The following is a 27,765-nucleotide window of genomic DNA, read 5'->3' as shown; positions in this document are numbered from 1 at the left end:
TCTCCTTCTGGTAAGGGATAGGAAGACTTAACATTGTGAAGACATCAGTCATCTCCAAAATGATCTATGGATTCTGTGCAATCCCAACCAAAATCTAGCAGTGTCTTTTTTTTTGTAGATCTAAACAAGCTAATTTTAACATTTGTATGGCAATGAAAAGGACTTAAGATACACAAAATAATTTTGAAAATATGCAAATTTAAAACTACAGTAATGGTGACAGTGTAGAATTAGTATTGAGACAAACAGACCAATACAATGTAATAGTCCAGGAACAGATCCACACACATATGGTCAACCAATTTTTTTGGTAAAGGCGGAAAGGTTATTTAGTGGAGAAAGGATGTTCTTTGCAACAAATTGTGCTGAAACAACTAGATATCCATATGCAAAAAAAAAGAAATTTTATTCATACATTTTACCAATACAAAAATTAACTCAAAAGGGATCATTGACTTAAATGTAAAACCTAAAGGTTTAAAACATTTAGAAGACAACTTTAAAAAGATTTATAACCTTGGATTGTGCAAAATGCCTTGGGTCTAACATCAAAAGCATAATCCAGAAAAAAATGAATAAATTAGACTTTATGAAAAATTAAAATGTCTGCTCTGTAGAAGACACTGTCCAGATAATGCAAAAACAAACAAACAAACAAACAAATCCCACAGATTGGAAGGAAATATTTATATATCACAAGTGCCAAAAAATGACTTTTGTCCAGTATATATAAAGAACTCTTAAAATTTAGTAATATGGTAACAATTTGTCCAAAATGGACAAATTATTTGAAAATATTCTTCACTAAAGAAAATCAGTAAATAAGCACATGAAAAGATGATGAACCTTATGTCATTTCAGAATTGTAAATTAACATCAAAATAAGAGAACCCCCCATACACCTTTAAGAATGTCTAAAATTATTCATTCTACCAAAAGTGGAGAGACTAGAACCATCATACATTGCTGATAGGAATGTAAAACAGTACAACCACTTTAAGAATTAATATGATAGCTCTTTAAAAATTTAAGTATTTGCCTATCCTATGACCCAGGCCATATGTTACAACATTAGGAAGTGGCAGATATGTATGTTCCTTATCTTGATTGTGTGATAGTGTCCTAGCTGCACACATGAGTCAAGACCTATCAAATGATCACAGTCAGTATGTGCAGTTCACTGTGTGTCAGCTCTACCTCAACAGAGCTGCTGATTTTTTAATGCAGGCAAGAGTTGGCATGCCCCAACACTAATTTCCTGGTTCAAGCTGCCTAAGAGTAAAAGTCTAGGAGCCTTTTGGCCTTTGACGTGCCACCCTCACTGTGGAAAATGTGACATTTGATAACAGGAAGCTGGTTTAATTCACCCTTTAGAAAGACATGTCATATTTCAATCTGGGAGGAAATATTTAAAAATGTACTTTTCTTTTACTACTATCTGTATTTTTTTATAGTTTTCTACTGTAACCATGAAATAAAGGTGTTACTAAAACAAAGTAAAATATGGCACATTTTCTGGATGTATTTCTCTTTTTTGCTGAAATTCCTTTCTTATGTACTTAAAGAAGTAAAGAATTTTGCAGGATAAAGTTGATAACATAAGTGACTGTTGCCTCTGGTACGAGAATCTACAAAGGCTCCACAAAGATGTGAAGCCGTGAAGGAAACAGGGCAAACCCCGTCCACAGGTGCTCTCTGACCACTGAAGCCCCATCATCAGGGATTTGGGTATTTCATTATTTTATTAACTTTCCTATTGATTTTATTCTTCCAGAAGGCTGGGGTAATAAAACTCTGCTCCTAGAGAACAAGAGCATTTGCTTTAGACACAAAATGGGTTTACTGATGCATAGTCCTTTGGGTTTCTTACCGGTCCCCTTATCAAAGGACATGAAACATCCAGGAAGGAAATGTTCTCTACATATTTCTTGTTTTTAATATGAAATTTAGTTCTCTCAGTCACAGCTTATACTCAGTTTAAAAGTTTACCTTATTATTATATAGCCCTCATACATTGGTTAGTATTGTTTCCAGAATACTGCATCTTCCCAGTTTAACTAATGTTTATTGTGGGAAGCAGGCTCTGTAGTAGACAGGAGGGGTAAAGACAAATGAGACCCAAGCCCAAGGGAGCCTATCATACAACAGTTAACTTCACTATAAAGCAATCTACATGGAAAAACTACAGAATGGAAAGGGAAGGCCCTGAGGAGGGACACTGACCCAAGCCTTGAAAGAAGGAATGTGCGGACTCACATAAGGCTTCCCAGAGAAGATGCGGACCCATCAGAGTTAGCTTTGCTTGGCCATCTTTGCTAAGAGTGTGATAAGCATAAAGACTTATGTAGGCCTTTGGAAGCAATCTATGTAACTACATAGAATAATTCATATTGTGCCTAATGCAAGTCCACTTTCAAAATTATGTTTGGCCAGCAAATGTTAGGCCTTCACTACCCTGGGAAAGGGGGACTTCAGCCCAAAGGCAAGAAACGAATAACAAAATACGCACAAACACAGAAGATAATATTAGGTTTTTGAGTTTTCAGGGCCACAGATTGGGGATTATGGGCATTTTAAGGAATTTTTCAAGAGAAATTTTAACTGTGTGGGCTTTTTGCAATCTAACTTTTGAAATTTACAACTACATAGGAATATGATTCCACTATGCATACCACTACAAAAAGTCATCAAACCACAAAGAAAGATAGCAAGAGAAGAGGCAAGGAAAAAAGGATCCTCAAAAGTCGGAAAACAACAAAATGGTAACAGGAAGTCCCTACCCTATCAATAATTACTTAAGTATAAATAGATTAATTTTTTAAATTAAAAAGACAGGATAGGTAAATGGATGAAAGACAAACAAGATCCAATGCTGTGCTGCCTACAACACACTCACTTTAGCTTTAAGAACACACACTGACCAGGAGTGAAGGGAGGGTGCTCTCTTCTCCCTAGTGGCTGGTGAGGTAAAGAGGAGCCAGGGCCCTGGCTGGTGTGGCTCAGTTGGTTGGGCATCATCCCACAAAGCAAAAGATAACCGGTTCAATTACCAGTTAGGGCACATGCCTGGGTTGCAGGTTTGGTCCCCGGTCAGGGTGTGTTAGAGAGGCAACAGATCAGATGTTTCCTTCCTTCTCTTTCTCCCTCCCTTCCCCCCTCTCTAAAAATAAATAAATAAAGTCTTAAAAAAAAAGAGGAGCCAGGGCCTCACTTTTTCTCCCTCACCCCCAACACAAACACCTTTAAAATATCAGCAGATGAAAGAGTAGAAATCAGGGAAAAAGCAGCCCAACGAGGTTGCAGAAGCTTTCCTCCCAACCTGGACAGAGGGGTCCAAACCACCCAGCTCACCAGTGCAAAGGATCTTACAGAGATTTAGAGACATTTAATTTGGCAAGCATGAATCTCAGCTCTCAAACGAAATCTGTTCTTCTGTCACTTCTGTTTTGAGATCCCATTCTCCTGGGATCCAGGCAGAAAACCAGTCTCAGTCAACCTGGGCATTACATCTGAACTCCACGGACTTGAAATGCTAAGGCATTGGGTGCAGGGATCAGAACAGCCTTTGGCATTATCTGGCCACGCAACATTACTCAGGTGTCCCTCATTCATGATCTCATCAGGAAAAAGCATTCACTTGGGACTTTCTGTATGTCTCCATGCATGGGATCTCTTCAAGGCTGCCTGAGGTCCCATCTGCCTGGACTTGCATCCCCGTGAAGCCTCACTCTCCAAGGACTTGCAGGTCCTTCCCAGAGATCTGACTGGGGAGCAGGGCACAGGACACTCTCTCCAGGCCCTCAGCCCAGCTCCTTTCACTGTTCTTTCCAGCTCCAAGCAATTCTGTTGTAGGTGGGGGTTATAAGCAGGAGTACTTGCTAGGACTGCTATAACCAAGTACCACAAACTGGGTGGCTTCAGTAGAAATATATTTCCTCACAGTTCTGGAGGCCAGAAGTCTGAGATCGAGGTGTCAGTAGGGTGGGTTCTTTCTGTAGGCTATGAGGGGGAATGCTTCATGCTTCTCTTCCCTAGCTTCTGGTGATTTGCTGGCAATCTTTTAAGAACCATCTCTGATCTGATCTGATCTTTGCCTTTGTCTCCACATGGCATTCACCCTATGTGCATGTCTAGCCCCAAATTCGTGTAACGACATCAGTCACATTGGACTAGGGGCTCGCCCTACTCCAATATGACTTCATTTTAACTAGTTACCTCTGCAACAATCCTATTTCCAAAGAAGTTCATTTAATTCTGAGGAGATTAGACATAGGAATTTTAGGGGGACATCTTCAACCCATAATGGGAGGTAAGCAGTTGATGGGATAACAGAATTATTCCTTCTCCCCTTATTCCTGCTTCTTCTTGGGATTTTTATTCAAATATCTAGGCTATTCCCTTAGGACATCATTTCTTTAAGGGTTTCAGGCTTTTGGAAACAAGGTAAGTGCTTTTCTTTCATTTTGCTTTCTCCCTAAGGTGCTGCACAAACAACAGCTTAGTCATTTGAACCCAAGCAAAAGCAAAAGGGAGAAAAATCAATAAATCAGTCAGTATTTCACAGATGCTATCCTGCCACATAAGTGAGCATCCCTTTTCCTGGAGTACTGCAGAGGAGCTAGTGGGGGAGGGTTTAGGGATTCCAGATTCCAGCGGTGTCCTCTCTGGAGATGACAGATGACAAGTAAGAAAAGAGGGACGAGCTTTTTTAAAAAACACACATTTATTTTAAAATTTTACATAATCTTTGGGTGATTCAGAATTAGCTTAGGCATTTTTCATAAGTTGCTGAGATTGATGTCTCAACTCCACACTATGTCAATAGCTATCTGATTGGTGAGAGGATTGGAGTATCTGATGAAAAAGGATGAAGAGATGAGCACTTAGAAACAGAGGCTTTCCTAATTTTTAAGTTATCTATGACAAATATTAAACATCTTGACAGACCAACAATATTTGCATTTTACCAATGTCTATAGAGAGCACAGAATTACACTTAAATTAATTTGACCCCTTATATTAATAACTAAAAGCTAGAATCTACCCAGTGTTGTCTCAGTGTCCACACCAACATCCATCCCTGCTGGTGGAATGACACCTTCCTCTGCACTCCCTGTTCATGATTCAAAGATTGCAATGAGTGTATCAACTAAGAATAAAAAGCAAGTCAAGAACTCATGGACCCCAAGAGGCAGACAAGACAAGTTTCCCACAGCATTTAGCGGTTCAAGCACTCCTTCCCCCATTCCCAAGCAGAATCAGAACTGGGATGCAGGCAGGAAGGAGGAGGGGCATGTTCTGCCCCATCCACTGCCTCGGATAATTTCCTGGGTGTTCCAAACAAAACAGTTGTCATCTCTCAGTAGGACACTTAATTACCTAAGGTCAGGGCCCCAGTTCTAGCCTCCTTCAAAGCAGGGAGCTGCCCAAGAGTGAGAACAGAGCAGGTCCTTACAAAGGGGAGGAAGGAAACTGCCACGTACTAAACACCTGTCAGGTGCCAGGAATGGGGGTCAGAGCAGGTGTTCCATGTGACCCTCACCATAGCCCTGTGAAATAGGCCCATGGCCCCCACTTTACAGATGTAGAAACAGGCTCAGACAGGAGAATTTGCCCATGGTGGCAAAGCTGTGAACAGGGGAACTTCAGTTTGAAAACCCAGGGCTTCCTGCTCCAGGCTCTGTTCACTGCCTCTCAAAGCCCAGCCGTTTGCCATAGATGAGTACTCCACCTCCCAGGATGTTGGTCCCAAGCTCAAACAGTAGAGGACCTTGAGCATGAGGGTCCAGCTTCCCAAGTTCAGAAGCCTGGGGCTAGGAGGCCTGGCTCTACAGCATTACTCAGTAATGTTGAGTGAGTTCTTTACCTCAGCGGTCCCCAATCTTTTTGGCACCAGGGACTGCTTTCATGGAAGACAATTTTTCCAGACTAGGTGGTGGGGATGGCTTTATAACCTCCAACCAGATTCAGCTTAATTGTCACTTGCCACTCATTGATAGGGTTTTCATATGAGCCTGCAAGCAATTTATTATGGTCTCTGTGCAGTCAAACCTCTCTGCTAATGATAATCTGTGTTTGCAGCTGCTCCCCACTGCCAGCATCACTGCCTCAGCTCCACCTCAGATCATCAGGCATTAGATTCTTTCAAGGAGCATGCAACCCAGATCTCTTGTATGTGCAGTTCACACATAGTAGGGTCCGTGCCCCTATGAGAATCTAATGCCACCACTGATCTGACAGGACACAGAGCTCAGGTGGCAATGTGAGTGATGGGGAGCAGCTGTAAATACAGATGAAGCGTTACTTGCTCCCTGCCACTCACCTCCTGCTGTGTGGCCTGGCTCCTAACAGGCCATAGACTGATGGGTCCATGGCCTGGGGTAGATCTAGAAAACCTGTCTGCAGTGCAGTGGAGGGGCTTCTGTTGTGAAGCTCTATCTCCAGCATGGAGGCCAAGACCTGGTGCATGGTAGGGCCTCTCTGAACACTAGACAGACAGAGGGCAAGGCCATCTGATCCACCTAGTGAGAATTAGTCGTAGTCTCTAAGGTTCTGACCTCTGAGAGCGACTTTAAGCTCTGGGGAATCACATCCCCACTCCCTGAGAGACCTTTCACAGAAGGCCCATGAAGGTCAAAGAAATTGGGTCAGGATACTCCTAAGGGAAAAAATGCTTAGTAGTAACCTGGGAGGGAAAAGACCACTTTAAAGGGGGAACCCAAGATGGCAGGTAGGGGAGATGTGGGAGTGGGCATTAAAAAAGAAAAGGTGAACACAGTGTACAAACCCAGCTAGTAGGACAGGGTCAGGGCCAACCAAGCTGAGCCTGGAGAAATTAGGGTTTTGGCAACATTCTTGTCTGGAATCTGCCGTGAGTCTGCACTCGATCCCTCAAATGTGGATTGGGGTTTTCATCAAAAAATAATTTGAGCCTGTAAATTCAGGCAGGCCTTAGAGAATAAATATGGGTAATCAAGGCAGGAAGGAAAACACAACTTAAATGACTCCAGGAAAATCTGTTTGGCATGTTTCTCTTCTTCCTCTGAAGCCCACTCTGTGACCTTAGTTAGCTCTGTGAAGCCCCCTGTGGACCACAGACACAGGAAGTGTGTACCTCTCCTCTCCGGGTGCACCGGCAGACCACAGAGCAAGCCCTCTCCAGGCCCCCGGAGTACTAAGGTCTCTGCACCCCACGTGTCTGTCACTCCCACTGAACTGAGAGCAACCTCAGAATGGGGACTGTACGTTTCTGCCCCTCCGTCTCCATGTGGAAAGGAACGTGAGTTCGCCAAGACCTTTTGCACATAAGCACCCAGGCTAAGGACCAGCCAAACCAGCCTGCATGACAGGAACACAGCCTGTCCCAGGGTCACAGACCTTAGGGGCACCACTGTTCTGGAGGAACCGAGCAGCATGTTTCCTATACCCTGTACCACTTACTTGCCCCCCTTTCCCCAGAGCCAGCCTTCACCAGGCACAATCATAACTTGAGATAATTTGTTTAAAGCATGAAATCAATGTCTAGGTGCAGATTTCAAGCAATAGAGTGCTGATTTGTGAGAATAACACCCTTCAGGCAAAAAAAAACAGCCCAGCTTTGGCAGCCCTGGTAGGGAAGGTGGGTCTTGCATTTACCCATGTGGAAGGAGGGGAGGACTCTGTCTGGAAAGAGTGCTAGGTGTGTGTGTGTGCATGTGTGGCAGGAGGCTTTGGGCTCACACACATCTATGGCCATAGGGCAGTTCTTTGCCCTGGGTTCCTGGAGCATAGGGCTCTTGCTGACAGAAGGCCTGGAGTGGAAGGAGCAGGCAGGGATTGTTCAGGAACATGGTGTCCCCAGGCCCAGGGTGGCAAGAGATGGGCTGTAAAATGCCCAATGAAGCGTGAGGGCTCCTCAGCAGCGAATGCTCCGGAAACCAGGTAGTGTGGCTTTTCCAAGCAGGTAAATGTCCTCGTCTTTGCCCAGGTTGAGGTACTTCACCATATTCTTCTCAAAGAGGAGCGGGTGGTAGGCGCCCATTGTGCAGGCGCTGTCGAAGAACTTCTGGTAGTAGTGGCACACATCAGTCTTGCGCTTGGATGGGAGGAACTCATAAATATCCACCTGGTCACACAACGTCATCATGAGGATGATACCTGGGGAGGGAAGCAGAGGTAAGTCCTGCCTGACAACCCATGCCACACCTCAGAGGTCTGCCCAGTGAGTCCACTGCTCATGGCCCCAAATTTGGGGAGATGTCTAGCTGCAGTTTCTAGTTACTACTATGATTCTAACCTGAATCCCCCTGGTAAGCCAAACTGGCAGGCTGTTCCTTGCAGGTTACTGAGCCAGATGCATCTTTGTGTCCCCAGCACATAGGCCAAGGCCTGGTGTGTGGTAGGCCCTCCCTAAACACTAGCAGACTGAAGGACTCCATCCTTCAGTCAGTGAATTTACCAATGTGAATAAGCTGTATGAAGAAAGAGGACAATGTGACTGAGAAGACAGTACTGAAGCAGGGTGTTGAACTAGAGGTTTCCCCAAAATGGAGAAGTCCCCCACAAACCTGGCTTGGGGGATGGGAAAGCTTACCGCACCTGTGCAAGAAGCAGGAAGCCCCATGAGAGGCAGGAGCCTCTGTGAGACACAGGAAGTTCGGGTGAGTATTTAAACTAAGCACAGGCAGTCATCCTCTGTCTTGGTCATGAGGGTTGAAAGGGTGCATTTTGGATTAAGAGCTGGAGAACATGGTGGCACAGATGATGATGACACTGGGAATTGCAGATCCTGCCTAGCCAGGCACGGGTGACCGGGAGAAGCGAGGGAATGCTGAACTGAGACAGAGGGAATGTTAAGCTTTAGACTTCTTTTGTTTTCTTTTCCCTGAAAGAGGGTACCTCTGACTGGCATATTCTGAAACTGGCCTGATTTGGCGAAAGGGAGGCTGGAGTATGTGTGTATTTGTAGGTGTTTTAAAGGGAGTGGAACTTAATGGCAGAATTCTGCCATTATTCCAAATCTATATAACTTTTAAATAAACAATGCCTTTCCTTTTCGCCACATTCTGGCATTGGGAGTCATACTTCTTGGTGGCAGGCGATCAGGCCCACACATCCGTTTCAGAACTTCATAGGCTCTGTAACAGTACCATCACACATATATAATACTTTCTAGCACTTTTTTAGATGGTGCTATTTGGGAAAGGTGTTTCTTATTGTGCTTGCAGGAAATAGTGCGGAGAGGAAAACTGTTCATTCCCCAGCTGGGAGGAGGGGCACTGGAACAGGAGCACGCCAAGGTGGGTGTTGATGGGCTCTGCTCACTCAGGCAGGAGCCTGGAGCCAAGGGGGTGAGGCCAGGCGGGCACAATCTGGGAGGTGGTGCAGAGGCTGAGATGCAAACCAACAAGAGGCAAGAGACTGCTGCTGCCACCCATGCTCGTCCCCACCTAGCTCAGACATCTTGTGCAGGACACGTACTTCTCTGGGCCTCAGGGACATCATCTGCCCCAAGAGGGTGATCTACCTACTCCTCCAACCATGCAGGCTATTGTTAGGATGTAGTAAGTTCATGGCTCTAAGACCCGCTTTTGTCAACCATAAATATCCCGCTAACAACAACACAATAAACTGCTAGCAGTGACTTTGTTCCAGAAGAATCAGATGTGGGGAGAGCCCTCCCTCTGCCCTCTGGCTGACCCTGGTCCAATGAGGGAAGAAAGACATCTCTGCAATTAAGGGGAGGGGGGAGGGTGTAGGCACAGCAGGGGTGCTTCTGGACATGACAGTACAGAGCACTTCCTTCCTATGAGCCAGGGCTCCAGGAAACCTCCTGGAGGGAGCGCTGGGGTGGGGCCTAACACTGGGGTGGGGCCTAGCACGGGGGTGGGGCCTAGTAGGGGCTGTGGCTGTGAGGGCTGAGTGAGAAGGGGGGACTGCTGGTGGAAAGAGGGGGTGGGGGCGGGGAGGGGCACCAAGGCAGAGCAGTAGAGTGATGAGAAAATAAGTTCCCCACGATGCCTTCTCAACTATTTCTGCTCAAAAGGACCCCAGGATGAGCCCCAGATGCACCCACCTAAAAGTTGAAGAGAAAAATATGAAGATGTGAAATGAGAAGTGGGCCCATCTTGTTCTCTAAGGAGTACCTCTAATATTAAACATGTATTTGTTCGGTTACTCAGGGAACCTCTACCAAAGGGCTATCTTGGGCGGGACACAGGAAGGATGAGTCGACCACAGTCCCCACCCTGAGGGAGTTTGCATTCTAATAAGGGAAGCAGGTGGGCAGATTACACAATGATGAGTGGCTGGGGCCATCAGGAGACAGTGGTCCCTGCAGGGGCCCAGAGGACAGAGCTGCCCTTTTTGTACACATGCAAGGCCTAGAGCCTGGGGCAGTGCCTATCATCCAGCCAAATTTAAAGTGAAAGGGAGGGAGGGCAGACATTCCACAAGGGTCAAGAGGACTAGAGAAAGTCCAAGAAGAAAGTGTGTAGCTAGCATTCAGGGGCCTCTGTACTCTGACCCCAGCCCACCTCCCATCAGCTCCCACAGCTCTCATCAGAGCTCCCAAACCCAGTTAATCCTCACTGCTCACTCTATCAGGGCCACAGCTAGGAGTTCACTGGGGTGAACAATTTTTTGAGATTTTCAACAAAGGATCATTGATTCTCTCTTTACTCTCAGATTTCAATATGGCTCAGCATGATATTATTACTGATCCTCTATTTAAAATTTTGATATTTCATTCCTAACATTTTGTATTAATTGTGATTTTTTAAAAGATACTATATTAAGAACTATCTTATTACTGAACGTTTTGGCACCCCTTTCGGTTGCAGCCTGACCCAGCACTGCCCCTCCTGTGTTCCTGCCTCCCCTCGTCTGTGCTTTCCTCTACTTCATCTCCACTTGCCATATCCACCCCTCTCGCTAGCCTGACCCAAATCCATTCCTCCTCGACCTTCTCGGACTGTCCACCTAGATGGGGTCCTCTCTCCTGTGGCACAAAGTGGTTGCTCCCTGCTGGCACGAATTGAATGTGGTCTCAGACAACCGACTGAGCACTCTAAAGAAAAAGTGTTGGGTAGGATAGATAGCAAACCAAGGCAGGCAGGAGGAGGGAGATATGTTCTACCCACCAACTCAGCAGTCCTGAGCCTGGTCTGATAATATTGCCAGGGGTTCCGAACATCACAAGAAACACCATGCTAATAAGGGAGGTGGGGAGCCCTTGACACTCTATGTATCATTTCCACTATCTGAGAAAGAAAGCCTTTGAAACTGTGTATTTATCCCAAGGCCTAGAAGCGGGAAGAGGAAGGGGTCAACAGTGTCCAAAGAAAAAGCCTATAAAACAATTTCAGTTAATTGCCTGCCTCTGGTCACTGTTTTACAAGGGAGTCCCCAGTGCTTACAGAAAGAGCCCATAAATAACTTTGGGTAACTGCCTCTACTTTAATTAACTGCCTCCCGTCGCATACCTATTTTGCAACAAGATGAATAAATGAGGTTTGAAGCAAGATAAGGATTCGGACTAATAGACTCCACGCATATCTAAGTTTGGGTAGTCAGGTCGGCCTGGGAAAGCTGGTACCACCTTTACCTGTCAATCAATATGTAACTTCTTCACCTCCATCCTGTCAGCTATTTAAGTCCTCAGAACAAAGGACCTGATGCTCTTGCTGCTCTTATCTTGCCATGCCCTGAACCTATGCCTTTCACCGCCCCCCGCCTTAGCTAGTCCCATTCTCTTCCATGAGAACTATCACCAATAAACCCTGCTTGCATGCTAATAGACTTGCTTCTTTACTGCATCAGCAAGAAGAACCAAGTTTCTCCCAGCACAAAAGGATTCTCTTGTTAATCTCTGTATTTTAGCTAGAACTTGACATAGTGAACAAACCCAGCAAAAACCCAGCAACTTTTTGGTGAATGAATGAATGAATGAATGAGATCCCAGAAGAAAGGTAACCTCTCCTAGAAACAAACATGAAAGGTCTTTCCCCAGACGTGGACTCACCAAGCATCCCAGAGGATGGGGGATTTGGCTGAATCTCCTCTGTGGAGATTTCCTGAATGACATCCCACAGCTGCCAAGGCATCTGGGGTCTGAGAATGTAAAAGGGCTGATCAGGATGCAGCTTACGATAGCTCTTGTAGTTATCAAAGAATTTGTAGTCAGGATTCTGGTACCACTGAAAAAGAAGGAAATGGTTTTAGGAGAGAAATAGGCCAGAACACCGGGGAGGTCAAGAATCACAAGGCAGAATCCAGAGACACAGCACCTTCCTAGGAACAGATTCCAGACCTCTCTTCCACATCACACATCACCACTCTCCCTCGGTAGCAGGGGGACCCACTATGTAGCCTGTGCTCACAGGGAATTTTGAGCTTGGTGGCCCTAGGACACCTTCAGTCTTTAAGATCATAGAATCTGGGAATGATACCAGTGCAGAAAGGGGCCTTTGGCACCATCCCACTCTCCTTTTTAAAGGGGTGAAAACTAGGACACAACTTGTCACAACTGTGGGCCAGGGTCTTTTTCCTAACCCTGGGCAAATTTCAGTTTTAAGCTAGACCAGGGCAATACTGTGGAAACGGAGGTAGAGAGGGTGCAAACGATCACCAGAGCCTGTCAGCTATTGCTAGGTCCAAGTTCAAAGTTCAGTGTCCCAGGAACATTCTCCCTAAAGCCGTCCTCCTGTGGCCACTGCAGCACACATCAGAGAGAGAGGCCAACTGACCTGCATGACAAAGAGTGAGAGGGCCATCCCAGACAGGCTGAGAGTCCAGCAGGCTTGAAATTCCCGTCTTCTTCCCTGAATGAGTTGATGTTACAGATCTGGTCCTTTGCTTAGGAAATCAAGTCCTAGAGCAGGTGATTTTCCTTCTCTACACTCCAGTTTCCTTATGTGTAAAATGGGACCAACCATGCTTCTATCTACTTTCTCACATTGTTATGGGAGTGAAGTGAGAATTCTGAAAACTGGAAGTATGGGGCAGGGATACTTCTGAACTGCCAGTCCAGATGAAGTCAGGTGCCCTAAAACTGAAACAGGCAGTCCTTGGGAATGGCCCAGGTCAGCCATGACTTGAAAAACCCAGGGACTCAGGAAAAACTATAGGCAGACAGGAGACTCGGTTGCTGTTTCTAAAGGACACTCACTTACCTTTGGGATATCTGAATGGTAAATAGATGGGTCCCACACAATTAGGATTCCTTCATTGTACAAACTGTCTTTGAGGAAGTGCTCTTCTGTGGTGACCAACTGCAAGAAGAAACAGACAAGCTGTCACTTGGACATTTATACTGTTTGATTTGGACCACATCACTAGGACCACCTGAGGCCTCGGATCCCCGTGATACTTCTAAGTTTTCTTGCAGCACTTAACTTCAGTGAGAGGAAGGCAGAGATGCAGGCACTGTGTGACCCCAAAAGGGCATTTTGTCATAATCAATGACCATGAAGCAGAAGGCGCCACTCAGACTCTGAGATTACTAGGGTGAGGGTACAGTGCAAATGGCTTGAGCATAGTGCCCTATAGTTATATTTCATTAGAGGGCCAAGGGGGTGAGGTTTAAAGTCAGAATCTCATATAATCAAAATAGTCTCTGGAAATCCTTTTAATCACTTGTAAGTCCAGTACACAGTATTTGCACAGCATGATGGAGACAGACATAGCACCCCTTATGAGTCCAACACAGCCAATGGTCTCTGCAGTGTTGGAGCAGGTGGCTGTGTCTGTGGGAGAGCACCAAATGAAGTTATCAGTATGTGTGCAGGGGCCATGGCACATGCAAAAGCATGCACCTCTAAATGTGAGAATCTCACTGGGCTGGCGGGATGCTCGTGCATAACCTGCTGGAGACCAGTCACAGCTCCTCTCCTACCCCGAGTCCCCGGGCTCTCAGGCTGGCCTGCAAGCAGCAGTTAAACCCAGCTCGGGCGAAATGTGATTCTTGTGAGACTCCCAAGACAACCGTGCCAAATGATTTTGCAAAATGTATTAACATCCTTAAAAAAAATAGTATGTATACCCTTTGACTCAATAATTTCACATTTTTGGCATTTACCCTAAGAGAATCTAAATTCGAGAGGAAAGTCATGCACAGAAATATTAACTAAATTACTTACCAATTTAAGAAAAATGTGGTGGCAGCAGGTGAAAGATACTATAATTGGATACAGAAAGACCTGACCTCCTTTCTTGGCTTTGCCGCTAACTTATCTGGTGACCGTAAGCAAGTTGGGTAATCTCCCTCAGCATTCATACTCATCAGATGCGGTACAGGGGTAAATGAGAAAGACAGAAATAGGGCCCCAAAGGTTTACAGTGAAAGAAGCCAGATCCCTCTTAGGAACTCCGAAACTGATATATGAGATCAGCTGACATTCATCTTAAAAAGCAGGTGGGAGACGATGTTGCCTGGGTAGAACTGAGAGGAACAAATGACAGAAATCAAATCAACCAAGCCTTGAGATGTGTAGCACTCAAGAGGATTAGAGATAACTGGAATTTTTAAAAAAAAATCTTCTAGAAGCCATAGCCCTCTCCAACAATTATCTTAGTATAAAAAGCAGGAGGCCAGGAGCAGCAGCTTCTGGCACCCTGAGATTTTCCCAGGATCTGTAGCTCCACTGTCCTCAGAAATCTCAAGAGAGAGGCACAAAATTTTCTCCTTTCCAATGAAGGATAACAAGTAGCAATGATGACAACAGATATAATTTAATGGTGCTCATTCCAAGCCAGATATTTCCATATATTATCTCCATTCATTTTCACAACAGCCCCAGGAGGCAATTATTAATATGCCCATTTTTATAAATAATGAAATAGAGATGTAAGCAACTTGCCCAAGCCAAGTTAGCAAGTAAGTCGGGGAGTCTGAATTTGAGCCCTTTTGATTGGAACCAGAATCCACACTTCTAATCTACATAGAGAACTGCCTCATACAAGGAGGGTGGGACAGGACACCCATGGCTCTTCAAGAAAATAGCAAAGAAAGCTCGTGATGAGGGGTATGAAACTGTCATGAGTATTTTGCTTTTTGTCTGACTTGTCACAACTGAAGATCCTTGAGGAACTGGATCCAAAACCACCATTTTCTGATGAGGAAACTGAGGTCCAGAGAGAAGAGAGACTATCTGAGGCTTCAAGGTAAGTTTGAGGCACAGCCAGGACCAGAGGTCAGCCCCTACCAAAGCTCTTTCTGTTCCCACACGGCTACATTCATAAACCACAGGATGTTAAAACGAGCCAGCACACTATCAGGGTCTGGGCTACGCCCAGTTCTCACTGTACCCAAAAGGGAAATGATCATTCACTTGGGCTATTTGAGGCAAATGAAAACATAAAACTTAGAAAAAGGTGAAGATAAATGCTAGTTTTACCCAGAAGAAGAAATACAAAGTGGCCAGGGGTAGGATCTAGTGGACAAAAAGGGGAGAAGCCAACAGGAACCCCTCAATCTTAAATAGACATGACTCTGAATTTACCACATTAATTCTGGCAGCCCTTAATTCTGGCAGTTCCTTGGAGGAACCCTTTGAGACTCAAAAAAAAAAGTCAGCACAAAAAAAAAAAAAGGAAAAACAAAAAAAGCCTCAAAACTGCTCAAGGATTTGGAAGACTGTTGAGTCTAACTCACTGTGGTTGTAGGTAGGTCACTCCCACTCTCCAGGCCTCAGGTGCCTTATTTTATAGGACACTACCATCCTAGCCAGGTGACCAGCTGTGCCCAGAGAACATCTCAGTCTGTCTTCTTTTTTTTAATGCAGCAGAAGGGACTTGGGAGAGAATAAAGCTCCTCCCAAATGCACCTGTACTTACCCATGGGCAGAGACTGGCCTGAGTTCAGGGAACCCTGGGTTCCTTATGACGAGCAGAGTAAGTTGTTGCCAGAGCAACAGACCCCCAAGGAACACCTGCCAGGAAAAGGCTACACCAGGGAGATGGAGTGTTGCTATTTTAGCAACTTGTTTCAAACAACCTTTCCAGACATTAAGAAATGCTCACTGCAAAAAGTTAGAAAATACAAGAATATACACACACAGCTATATATACATGAAGAGGAGAAAATTATGACCACCCATAATTGCATTCTTCAGATACTAACACTGTGAATATGTTGGCTTTTTTCCCCTCTTATGGATTGAATTGTGTCCCCTGCTTCCCAAATTCTTATGTCAAAGCCCTAATCCCAATGTGACTATACTGGAGATAGGGTCTTCAGGGAGGTAATTAAGGTTAAATGACATCATAAGGATGAGGCCCTTAAACTCATAAGACTGTTGTCCTTCTAAGATAAGGGATAGGCACCAGAGGGCTCTGTCTCTCCCTATGCACACAAAAGAAAGGCTATGTGAAGACACAGACAGAAGGCAACTATCCATGAGCCAGAAAGAGATTTCAACTTCAATAGCACTTCGATCTTTTACTTCTGGACCCCAGAACTGTGGGAAAATAAATCTGTTATTTAAGCCACCCCATCCGTGGTATTTTGTTACAGCAGTCTTAGGAAATTAATACACTCTCCATGCGCATTGTGTGTGTAGTGTGTATGTGTAGACATTGATATATCTTAACTGTAGTCCATCCAGACTTAGTGGTTTTGTTAAACAACAAACCAGGGCAATGTCTTCTCATTTATTCCTCACAAAATATCCAAGCCCTGAACAGGCATGAAAAGGAAACTCTCAGAGGTTATGTAACTGCCCAAGATCACGCAGCAAGGCAGGGATGGAGCTGGGATGCAAATCATCTTTTCCCACTATACTAGGTAACCCTCATTCAAAAATGCTAAGTGATGAGAAAACAAGGTGTGTGTGTTCTGACTGCCAGATATGCAAATTTGCCGGAGTTGAAAAGTGAGTCAGTGCTACAGGAAGATGGACAAAAGGGGGTCAGGGTCTTGAGTAGAGATTAAAATTATATGGGGGCTCTGAGCCTTAAGAGGAGTCCTGACCATTATAAATTGGACATGAGGTGTTCTCACAGAGAGAAGGGCACCACAAATTGAAGCCTCCCCAAACTCCCAAGGGAAAGGGCCTGCAGTTCTACCAGGTGTCACAGGAAGTTGTCAAAAGAACTTAAAAGTACAAGAGGAAGTAAATGTTTGAAAGTACATAATGTCCAAGCAAAAGAAATTGATGGAGTAATCTATAAAATGTATTCGCAAAGGAGTACAATTAAGTTATAATAAAGAATGAGATTTCTATGAACTGATATGATTTCCAGGAGACACTGGAAAAAACAGCAGAGTGTAAAGAATATAGTCCACTATATTTTTTGTAAGAAACGAGAGGAATTTAAATACACTGATTTGTCTTGAAAAACAGAAACACTTCGGAGTAAAGCTGGCAGCCTGCAAAAGTGGTGGTGGTACAGGGTGGTTCTATGCCTGTTTGGATAGTTTAGAATCTTGGAAGCATGTTAACACTCGACACATTTTAAAAAGAGGAATGAAAAGAAAAATCTAAAATTGAAACAAGCAGAGGCTGGTGTGGCTCAGTGGACTGAGTGCCAGCCTGCAAGCTGAAAGGTCACCACTTTGGTTCCCAGTCAGGGCACATGCCTGCCTGGGTTGTGGGCCAGGTCCCCAATTAGGGGTTAGAGGCAACTGATTGATGTTTCTCTCCCTCTCTCTAAAAATAAGTAAAATCTGTTTTTTAAAAAATAAAAGTGAAACAAAATGAATACAATTGAATTGCAAATGAATATCCAATAATTTTGGTGAAGAGACACAGAAGGGCTCATTCCAGTATCTTAGGTGCATATAATTTGACTATGTAACCTCAGTCTTGGGCAGAGTGTGGAGAACTCCAAACAAATCCTGAACTCTCTTCAGCAGGTTTGTTTTACGTAGAGATAGGCAAAACAATTTGCAAACTATTGTGGATGTATAACAGATTTGAGCAAATAGATAAATGTGCTGAGGTTGTTTAGAAGCAGGATTCTGACTGTGAAGGAAGGGGAAATACAAATGTAGAATGAGGAAGGCAAGACATACCTTTACGTGGACAGACTTAATTTGAAGATATCAACTTGAGCCCACCATTTCTATAACAGGCATATTTGCATATATCTATATAGATGCATACACACACACAGGTATATATATGTATATATGTAAATGAATGAGAACATGTGGATATGTATTGTGTATGTAGAAGTGTGTGTGTGTGTGTATACATGCATATAATTCCTTGCTCTACCTATGAAAAGGGCCAAAAAGCAGACACCTTAGTAGCTGAACACACCTATTGCCCAGATAATTGGTTCCTATACCATTTTTTACTTCAAGGAACCAGGGCTTCTTGGAAAACATTATAAATCCCAGAGGTAGGGTAGAGTAGGATCGACTCCTGAAAAAAGCCCTAGACTCCTGAAACTCTTCATTTACCATGAGAATAAAATCTGTAGCTCTTTGTCTGGTTAATTGCTCTGCTCTGATTCAAAACATAATAAAACTCTTCCTATCTCTCCAAGGCACCAAATGGTTATAGCCCACACTTTATCTACAGGTTAATATAGAAATATTCCAAGAATCCAGGAGGAAAGAGGCCCAGGAGCTTAGAAACATCTCTAGGTGAGTTTGTATGCCAAAGGGCTGGAGTAAGAAGGGGATGCTTTCAGGAGAAGAATAGAATAGTTATCTCCTGCCTTTTATAAATGGTGAGGTTGGGGGAAATCACTTATTTGTTGTGCTTTATATAGGAGGGCTGTCCAGAAGAAGTCCAGCCATTGTTAATATAACAAGAATGGTTTGCATGACATTGATGTAACCTGGCAGCCAAGGAGAGTGTACTGGAATGCACATGTGTGAACAATGACAACCTCACTGTACTAGTCATTGGGGGCAGTAGACAACATTGAGTGAGCATGTGTACTGTGTGTCTGTTGCATTCAAAACGACTGAATGAGTAGAGCAACAAATCTGCATCAAATTTTGCATTAAGCTTGAACAATCCTCCACAGAAACTATTGGGATGATTCAGAAGGCTACAGCATTGGGTAACTGGTGATCTGCAGCTTTATCATGACAACACACCTGCTCATGCATCACATCTCATGCAGAGTGTTTTGTGAAATATCAAATCACCCAGATGACTTAGCCCCACTACAGCCCAGATTTGATGCCCTGTGACTCCTGGTTTTTCCCAAAACTAAAATCACCTTTGAAAGGGAAAAGATTTCAGACCATTGATGAGATTCAGGAAAATACGATAGGGCAGCTGATGGTGATTGGGAGAACTGTGTGAGGTCCCAAGGTGCCTACTTAGAAGGGGATTGAGGCATCATTGCCATATCTATGATGTTTCCTGTATCTTGTGTCTTTTTCAGTAAATGTCTCTATTTTTCATAGTACATGGCTGGACACTTCCTGGACAGACCTTGTATAGGTACAATGTTTCACAGCAGATCTCTAGAATTAATTCATCTTCCATAATTGAACCTCTATACCCATTGAACAATTCTCCATCTCCCCATCACCCCAGCCCTTAGCAACCATCATTCAATATCTATTCCTATAGAGTATTACTCAGCCTCAAAAAAGGAAAGAAATTCTAACACATACAACAACATGGATGAACCTGGAGGACATTGTGCTAAATGAAATAAGCTAGACATAGGACAAATACTGCATGATTCCACTTATATCAGGTATCTAAAATAGTCAAACTCACAGAAAAAGAATACACGCTGCTTTTGTACTGCACTTTTAATGACTTTGTGTGTGTAGGTGGGGGAAGAACAGGGTGTCTTTTCTCTTCAACTAAATGGAAACTCTTTGCCTTCTCTCACTCTTCCCCCATACCAGGGAGGGTCTTATGGGAGTTTATTTGCTTGACTGAATGGAATCTGGGCAGCTGGCTGCAATCTGATGAATGGGCCACACAAGGAGAAGACTGAGAGCAGCTCTGACCTGTTAAAAAACCACTTTTGACCATGAACTTTGAAATAAGCTGAGTCCAATATCAAGTCACAGCTCCTTCTCTGGTTTCAAAAAATATCAGCCACCTAGATTGTGTCTGTTGGCCAACATCAAGAAGCCCTAGAACTCATGATATGATATTCATCAGGTCTAAAGTTCAGCTCCCAAATCATGATGCTGAAGTACTGTGTGTCAAGGAGGTTTCACCAAAATTACCCAGCTCACCCTTGCAGTGTTTAGATCTGCTATTGAGAGAAACCACCCCCCACCACCACCTATCCAGACTGTCTGTCAACATTTTGAGAAGAAAATTTTGGAGCTTAAAAGAAAACTTAGAGGATTTAAAGTATTGCTGGCAAACAAAGCAAGACCCAAATCCACATCTATTGCATGCTCTCTACAGTACCCAAAGCAACTCATATAAATTCTTTTTTTATTATTAAATGTATTGGGGTAACATTGGTTAATAATGTTGTATAAATTTCTGGTGTACAATTTTACAATGTAACATCTGTGTGAGGAGGGTAAGGGGGTCAAACAGTACATGATAATGGAGATAGACTGATTTTGGCTGGTGAGCACACACGAACTGTGAGCCTCAGTGCTCTCGTTTATGATGGTTTATAACCACACCTCCATGGTTGTCATGAAGGTAAGACATGTGTGGCCCTTAGACTGCAGAAGTGTTTAGTAAGCAGCAACAGCTATGATCTTAGGATAAGCCCCATAACTGATCTGAGAATGTCTGGTTCAAGTCCAGTCAGCACACATGAGGCATAGGACCTAGGTTTCTCTCTCCAACCTGTAAAAAGCTTCCAAAAAAGTCACTGGGCTTTCTTGTCCCACTGTCTCTTCCCTCAAGGCCACTGGGCACAACAGGGACTCAGCCGAGTCTCAAGAAACTTTCTTACACTTAAGTCAAAATTGAATTTATTTAAAGACACATTTAGCCTCATATGGTTTTCCTGTTGACTCTCCTAACATCACGTGACACATACATGCTTGAACGGGTCTGCTGAAACTTCACAGTATGAGACCAATCTCTATAAAAAGCTACCTTCTCAATAACAAAACCACCTTTTTGTTTTCCGTTGCCTTGTCTCAGCCCAGATGCACAAAATGCTCTCCCTTGCCATGCAAGGGAGGTGGGGTGCTGAACAGACTCAGGCCCAGCCCTCATCAGAACACAGCTGCCGTCAGGGGAACCTCTCCACGTGGGAAGAGAATGAGCTGCTCGCTGGCAGAATTTACCAAAGCAACAGCTATTCCGTCAGTGACTTCTGGGTGCCAGCTGCTTTCTGTGTGCAATGGTGGGACTCACTTTGCTCATTCACAGAAACAGACACAGAATAGCTGGGGTAACCCATGAGACAAAAGATAGAGAAGCTAGACAAGGAGAAAGGGCAATGATAGAAAGCTGTCAGTCACAGATCAGTATCACAAGAAGCACTGTCATGGAGCTGCCTGTGACAAGTGTTAAAGAAACGGCCCACAGGTGTAGTGCCACTAAGGAAGGAGAGGAAGGAGTGGGCATGTCTGAGGAGGACTGGGAAAGGCTTTCTTGAGAGTGGACACTGTGGGCACCCTCCCTCAGCCCTGGCAGAGGGAACACAACACTCTGGCGATTCAGGGTAAGTGCTGCACTCGTGGCAAAACTATGCATCGTCCACAGCACACCCTTTCTCTCGATCAGCTTCTGATTCTATGGGAGCTGTTTCACAACTCTGCAAATTGCAGCCAGCTATAGACAGGCTTATTCGATCTTGCCCAGTAGTTTCACTGACGGCCCCCTCTTCCTTCCCATCTAACAGAAAAAAAGTTTCATTCTTTTATTCAGAATTTGTGCTGCTTTGACTTTCCTCTGCACTGGTTAGGACATTTGCCTGGTTCTCTCATATGAATACAATAGATTGCTTAACCCATGTTCATTGTTATATTTACATGACATTATATTTTTCCTAAAAATTATTCTTTAACAGATGTCCTGTCTTCCTTCTGTCGGGCACCTTCCAAATGGCCCCAAGCCAGCTGACTTTCCCTGCTGAAATGCAAGAGGCCCCTTGCCTGGGATTGGAAGGCACAGTGATTTCCCAACAGACACAGGCAAGCTTCACCACCCTTTACAGAGTACTTGCTGCTGCGTACCAGCCTCTGAGTGAAATGCTCTGTGCTTGGTAACCTGATCCGATCCTACAAAGACCCTACATGGTAACCATTCTTATTCCCCTTTACAAACAAGGGAACTGAGGCTCAGAAAGATGAAGCAACTTGCTCTAGTCACTCACAAAGGAAGTGGGGAAGGAGGAATGTGATCAAAGTCTCTGAATTCCCAGGCAACCTTACCTCATCTTTAAATAAAGTTCCAGAATCTTTGTAGGATGGAGATTTAGTTCCTCACTAAACACCATGAGATGCCCAAGATCGGAGAAAATCCCCAGCACTCCTCTGCACTGCCTCTCTTTATTGCTGCTGCCTACTCATCATACCACCCCTGACTGAACAGAGCTTGACCTCTCTCAGAGTTCATGCTCTCCAACCTCAGCGTGGCCAGCATGGCCTGGAATCCCTACTCCATTCTACTGATTTACTCCTTCCTCCACTCTCCCCAAAGACAATTTCAAACCTTCTTGGCTTAAATCTCCCCTACTAAAACCTCCCTCCCCCTCAGCCTCCCTCCAACAGGGCCTTGCACCCCACTTTGCGGAAACAACAGAGGCCTTTCCAGGCTTCCACTACAAACTGCCCCAGCTATCCTTCTACCCCTCCCATCCTTCTTCCTTCGACTCCATCCTGCTGGGGTTAATCCTGGGCAGGGCTTTTGACCAAGCCCCTCCACCCCTTCACTTACTTATCTCCTCTTTTTAATATATATATTCAGTTTCTCCTCACTGAGTCAATTTTTTTATTGTGGTAAAATGTACATAAAATGTGCCATTGTCACCATTTTTAAGTATATGGCTCAGTGGCATCAAGTACAGTCACATCGTTGTACAGCCAGCACCACCATCCATTTCCGACCTTTTCACCTTCCCACACTGAAACTCTGTGCCCATTAAACAATAATCGCTCCCTCCCCACGAGGCCTACTTTCTGTCTCTATGCATTGGCCACTCTAGGTACCTTACAGAAGTGGGACCATACAGTATTTGCCCTCTTGTGGCTGCCTTCCCATTGACTGTTAAACACACTCAATTATCTCCAACCTAAAAAAATAAAAATGACAAAATCTGGCCCTGGGTCCCTTAACTCTCTGGAATGATTGCCCGATTTCTCTCCTGCCCTTCAGAGCCAGACTTCTTTTATTTTTTAAGTAACTTTTATTTATTTATTTTATTTAATCATATTGTATTTTTTCCAGTACCATTTAGTTCTCTTATACACCTTCTCCTCTGCAATCACCACACTGTTGTCTATGTCCACGAGTCCTTTTTCCTTTTTGCTCAATCTCTCCACTCCCTAACCTCCCCCAACCCACTAACTGTCATCTGCTCTCCATCTATGAGTCTGTCCCCATTTTCCTTGTGAGTTCAGTTTGTTCATTAGATTCCATGTATGAGTGGAGTCATGTTATTTGTCTTTCTCTGACTGGCTTATTTCACTTAGCATAATGTTCTTGAGGTCCACCTATACCGGAGCCAGACTTCTTTAAAGACCTATCCACAATTTTCTTCTCCACTCACTTCTGCTACTCAGTCCGCCAAACACTCTCAGCTGGCTTTTGGCTGGCCTCAGCACTCTCCCAAAGAGCAGTTGCTAAGGCCACCAGCAGCCTCTATTTTGCTAAAGAGAGAACAATGTTTTTCAATCTCCATGTGAACTGGTCTCTCAGCAGCATCTGACAGTGCTGTTTTCATTCCCTGAGGAGAACTGGTCCTCACCCTTCTCTAGATTCTCTCTCATGCTCTCATTCAGTCCCGCTGCCTTATTGCCACATAGACATAGATGATTCATAAACTCTCATATCCCGTCTAGACCTTTCCATGGAACTCCAGTCCCATTTATACAACTTCCTACTTGCCACCTCTTCACAGATATCTAAAAGGCACCTCCAATCTACCATGACTAGAACCACATTTTTATCTCTACCCCACTTTTTGACCCTAGCCCCCATAACCCAAAACATCTTCAATGCTTCCAATCTCAGGGACTTCTAGCCAGCCAGTTACACAAACCAGAAACCTATTATACCTGTGGCTGCTCTTCCTTCACCTCCCACATCCAATCCAACACTAATGCCTGTTGACTGGACATACCAAATAGCTCCCAAATCCAGTCTTTTCTCAAATTCACCTTCATTAATACTCTGGTGCAACTAGCATTTCTAGCCGGGGGTCCTCCCAGAGCCTCCAAACTGTGTGTCTCCACTCACTGTAAGACTTCTGAGCAGATAGAAGCCAGGCATGTTTACAAATGCAAGCCCAACAACATGGATGGATATTGAGAATATCATACTAAGCAAAATGTCAGACACAAAAAGTCAAGACCCTATGATCTGATTTCAGTCATATATGGGATATAACACTGAAAGCAACAAACAACCAGACAAGACAAACAAACAAAACTCATAGATACAGACTAAACAGTATGGATGGTTACCAGAGGTAAAGGGAGTAAAAAAGGTAAAGGGGATCAAAAATATGGTGATGGAAGATTTAACTTTGGGTGTTGAACACACAATGATGCAACATGCAGATGATATATTACAGATTGTGTACTGAAACATACATAATTTTATTAACCAGTGTCACCCCAATAAATTTAATAGAATTAAAAATACTCAAATGCAGCCCCATGGCTTGGCACCTTCTTTGACCTCATCTCTCACCTCACACCCACCTCCCACCCCATGTACACCCATCTCTTTCTAGGTCCTTGTGCCCCTTGCACCTGGCCCACCTACGCTGTTGCTTCTTCTTGAAAACCTCTTAACCTTCCCTTTTTGTCTTCTCCTTCTCCTCCTACACAGCTAAGTATCACCTCCTCACTTTTCCTGACTTCCCTGATTATGAAAAATTTCCTTCTTATGGGTTCTGGTAGCACCTTGACCCTCCCCTTTATAGCATTCTATTGCAACTTAAAATGTCTTCATATGACTATTTGATTGTATCTGTTAGCAACATGAGAACAAGGCCAAGTGTGCTTTGTTCACCACTGTATCCTCCACATCCATCTCAGGGTCTGCACTCATAAAATTTGAGTAGCTAACATTTACTGACATATGTGCCAGGTTCTTAGTGCTTTGCATGGACTTTTTCACTTATCTCTAAAAACAATTCTATCTGCACAGAAGAAATTTTACCTGAGAGTTCATCAGGCGAATGGTGGTTTTTGTGCCCACATCCTGTTGAAAGTTGGCTGTAGGCGCCCCATTAAACCTCAGGACTGCATCATGATCATCTGCAAACCACAAGGAAACAAGAGGTAATGAGTACCAGCAATATGTAAAAAGAGAGAAGTTGTGGAGGGATAGAGGGGAGGAGGTAGGGGAGGGGCAAGAGAATGTTACTTTATAAGCTTTATTCCATCATGATCTACAAGAAGAAATTATCATATTTGTATGGTGTAATTGGATAAGTTCATAGACAGAACTTGGTGGGGGGCTGTCTCCCTGGCCACTGCAAGGGCTCAAGAGGTCCATATCATGGCATTCCTGAAATCCTTTCAAGAATACCAGTATGCCTAGGTATGGTGGGATCATGATTCCAATTATCAATGGAGCAAAACCAAATACTCTCTTGGTATAACCAAGGGGTCCTACTTCTATCACTGTCAGAAAAGTGAGGATACTACCATAAGGTTGGTCCAACCTATGAGTGCAAAGTACTCCATAGCACTCTTAAAAGCTTGCAGTGCTTGGCAAATGGGAGGGATTCACTATGGCAACCAAGACCACCCTTCAGGGGATCTACTTAGGAATCTGAAGCCCAGGTATTGTCACAAACCTGGTAGTGGCAGAGATAAGACAGAAGGTCATAGAGCTAAACTAAACCTCATATTTTCTACTTAAAAAGCTCTTTGTCCGAAGCAATGTTCTAAATCCAGCCAAAATCAAACAGACTATCTTACAAAATCTACTCACTCCCTGGCTCCAGTCCATGCAGCTGTTTAAGCAGAGTTTGGAAGACCTGGAGATGTTTACTGTATTGACCAACTCAATGGGGGAAAGAACTGATGACTTTTAAGATCCATCCCAACCCCAGCCTCTGTGTTGCTATAAGAGTTCATCCCACCCTTACTTGATCAAGAAAGTTTTGGTTCACCACTGAAATCCACACAGAGTTGGATCTCAGCCCAATCCTCTATGGTTTTATGTTTGCATGTGGGTTTATTTTGGATGGTTCTTCGCACACAAAGGTAGCATCAGGAGGAAGGGGTGGGGTGGGTATTTGGCTCACAGCAAGATGATCTAAAGAATACTCACAGAATTAAAGAATCAAAGCCTCCTTTATTTCAATTCTAACATATATACAGAACCTCAGGAATCTAGACATCTCTTTCACAAGAACAACCCTATGCTCAATCTTTGGACAAAATCTTATAAAAAAACATGTATATAGTCCATACTATCGGTTTACAGGGCAGGCACACTGAAATTCAAATGGAAGAGGAGGTACATCTTTACGCAACTCAGATTGCAATACGTTTTGTCAGAGTTAGCCGTGGTTTCACAAGTGACCAGTAGCAATCACACTAGAAATGCAGATCGTCGGAAATTTCACTTAGTCAACTGTCCTGTTTCACAGGTGAATAAGTTATTTATCTGAGGGTCTAATAGGAAAGAAAGACAAGCTCAAATGGAGTACTAATCTAGAGTTGAATAAAAGGACTATTTAGAAAGTTGTAAATAGAGTTTAAGAAAATCAGCAAAGAATGGAGTGACACCAGTGTTAGTGACAGCAAAAGGCCATTACAACCCCTGCAGCTAAGGTGGCAACAGAAGCAGGCCACCTGTTGGGACATGTGGCCTTTAGAAGAATACAGCTACTGCTAATGCCTGCCAGCAAGAAAGGAATCAATACCCTAACCCCTCTCTCCTTCTTCCTGCTGACTTCTGGGCTCTGAAGGGGAAAGGCAGACAGCAAGGGCTGTTTGAAAAGGGCTGAGGCTGTCAGTCAAGGGAAAGAAGCAGCCTGTGGTTACTATGCCAGGAGAGACCCTGGCGACAGGGAGCCCCACCTCACTCACCTTCTTCTTCTCAGCTTCATACCAGTGACTCTATTGTCTAGTTCCCAGTAAACACTAGAAGAGCAAGGAAGCTCACAACACCAACTTTCAATTTCCCAGGGCACAGAGTTGGATAGAAAAAGAGAGAGTGGATTTAGAAAGGCAAAAGGAGAATCCCCAGCACAGGAGGCTGAGAATAGGGTCTCAGCATCCACCATAGCAAAGGAGTATTTTTTATTCATCCAACAAATACTAATTAAGCACCTACTCTACCAGGCACAGTTCTAGGTGCTGCAGACAATGGATGTGGGCAAGAAGGACAAGGAACTTGGCCATGGAGATCTAGTAATCGTGCAAGGAGAGAAACAGTAAAGAAGCACAACAACCTATACTCAGGATAATTACTCATTGTAATTAATGCTATGACAAATAACCTGAGCTGCATAGCCAAAACCCTGCAGAATCTCCATTAGATAGGGCAGCGATTTTCAACCGGTGTGCTACAAGAATGTTTAAAACATGCAATACCTGTCTATTTCAGGGGCACGGACCTCTTTTCCCTTAGATTGTCAAATAAAAAAATTACAGCAGTCAACACAACAGCAGTCTTCCACTGTGAATGAATCAAAATTGTACCTATTTTTTTTGTCAGATCAGCAAAAGATATATTTTTTGGTGTGCTG

The 27,765-nt window shown here is 44.0% G+C and overlaps 1 protein-coding gene across 8 annotated transcripts in view; it reads right to left on the bottom strand.

Moving 5' to 3' along the window:
- Positions 1–4,704: 4,704 nt before the first annotated feature.
- ST6GAL1 (ST6 beta-galactoside alpha-2,6-sialyltransferase 1) overlaps positions 4,705–27,765 on the bottom strand; it is a 115,367-nt gene continuing 92,306 nt past the window's right edge. For all 8 annotated transcript variants that reach the window (XM_045850894.1, XM_045850895.1, XM_045850900.1 and 5 more), the window contains 4 exons: positions 25,218–25,315; positions 13,152–13,250; positions 12,002–12,176; positions 4,705–8,136 (listed from right to left, as the gene is read on the bottom strand). In XM_045850894.1, coding sequence (XP_045706850.1) covers positions 7,895–8,136; positions 12,002–12,176; positions 13,152–13,250; positions 25,218–25,315 — 614 coding nt within the window. In that variant the 3' untranslated portion in view covers positions 4,705–7,894. The remainder of the gene's footprint in view (positions 8,137–12,001; positions 12,177–13,151; positions 13,251–25,217; positions 25,316–27,765) is intronic.

This window comes from Phyllostomus hastatus, unplaced genomic scaffold (assembly GCF_019186645.2).
Source record: "Phyllostomus hastatus isolate PE091 unplaced genomic scaffold, TTU_PhHast_1.1 phas_contig_86, whole genome shotgun sequence".
In the NCBI taxonomy this organism is placed as follows: Eukaryota; Metazoa; Chordata; class Mammalia; order Chiroptera; family Phyllostomidae; genus Phyllostomus; species Phyllostomus hastatus.
This window is presented reverse-complemented; position numbering and strand designations above follow the sequence as displayed.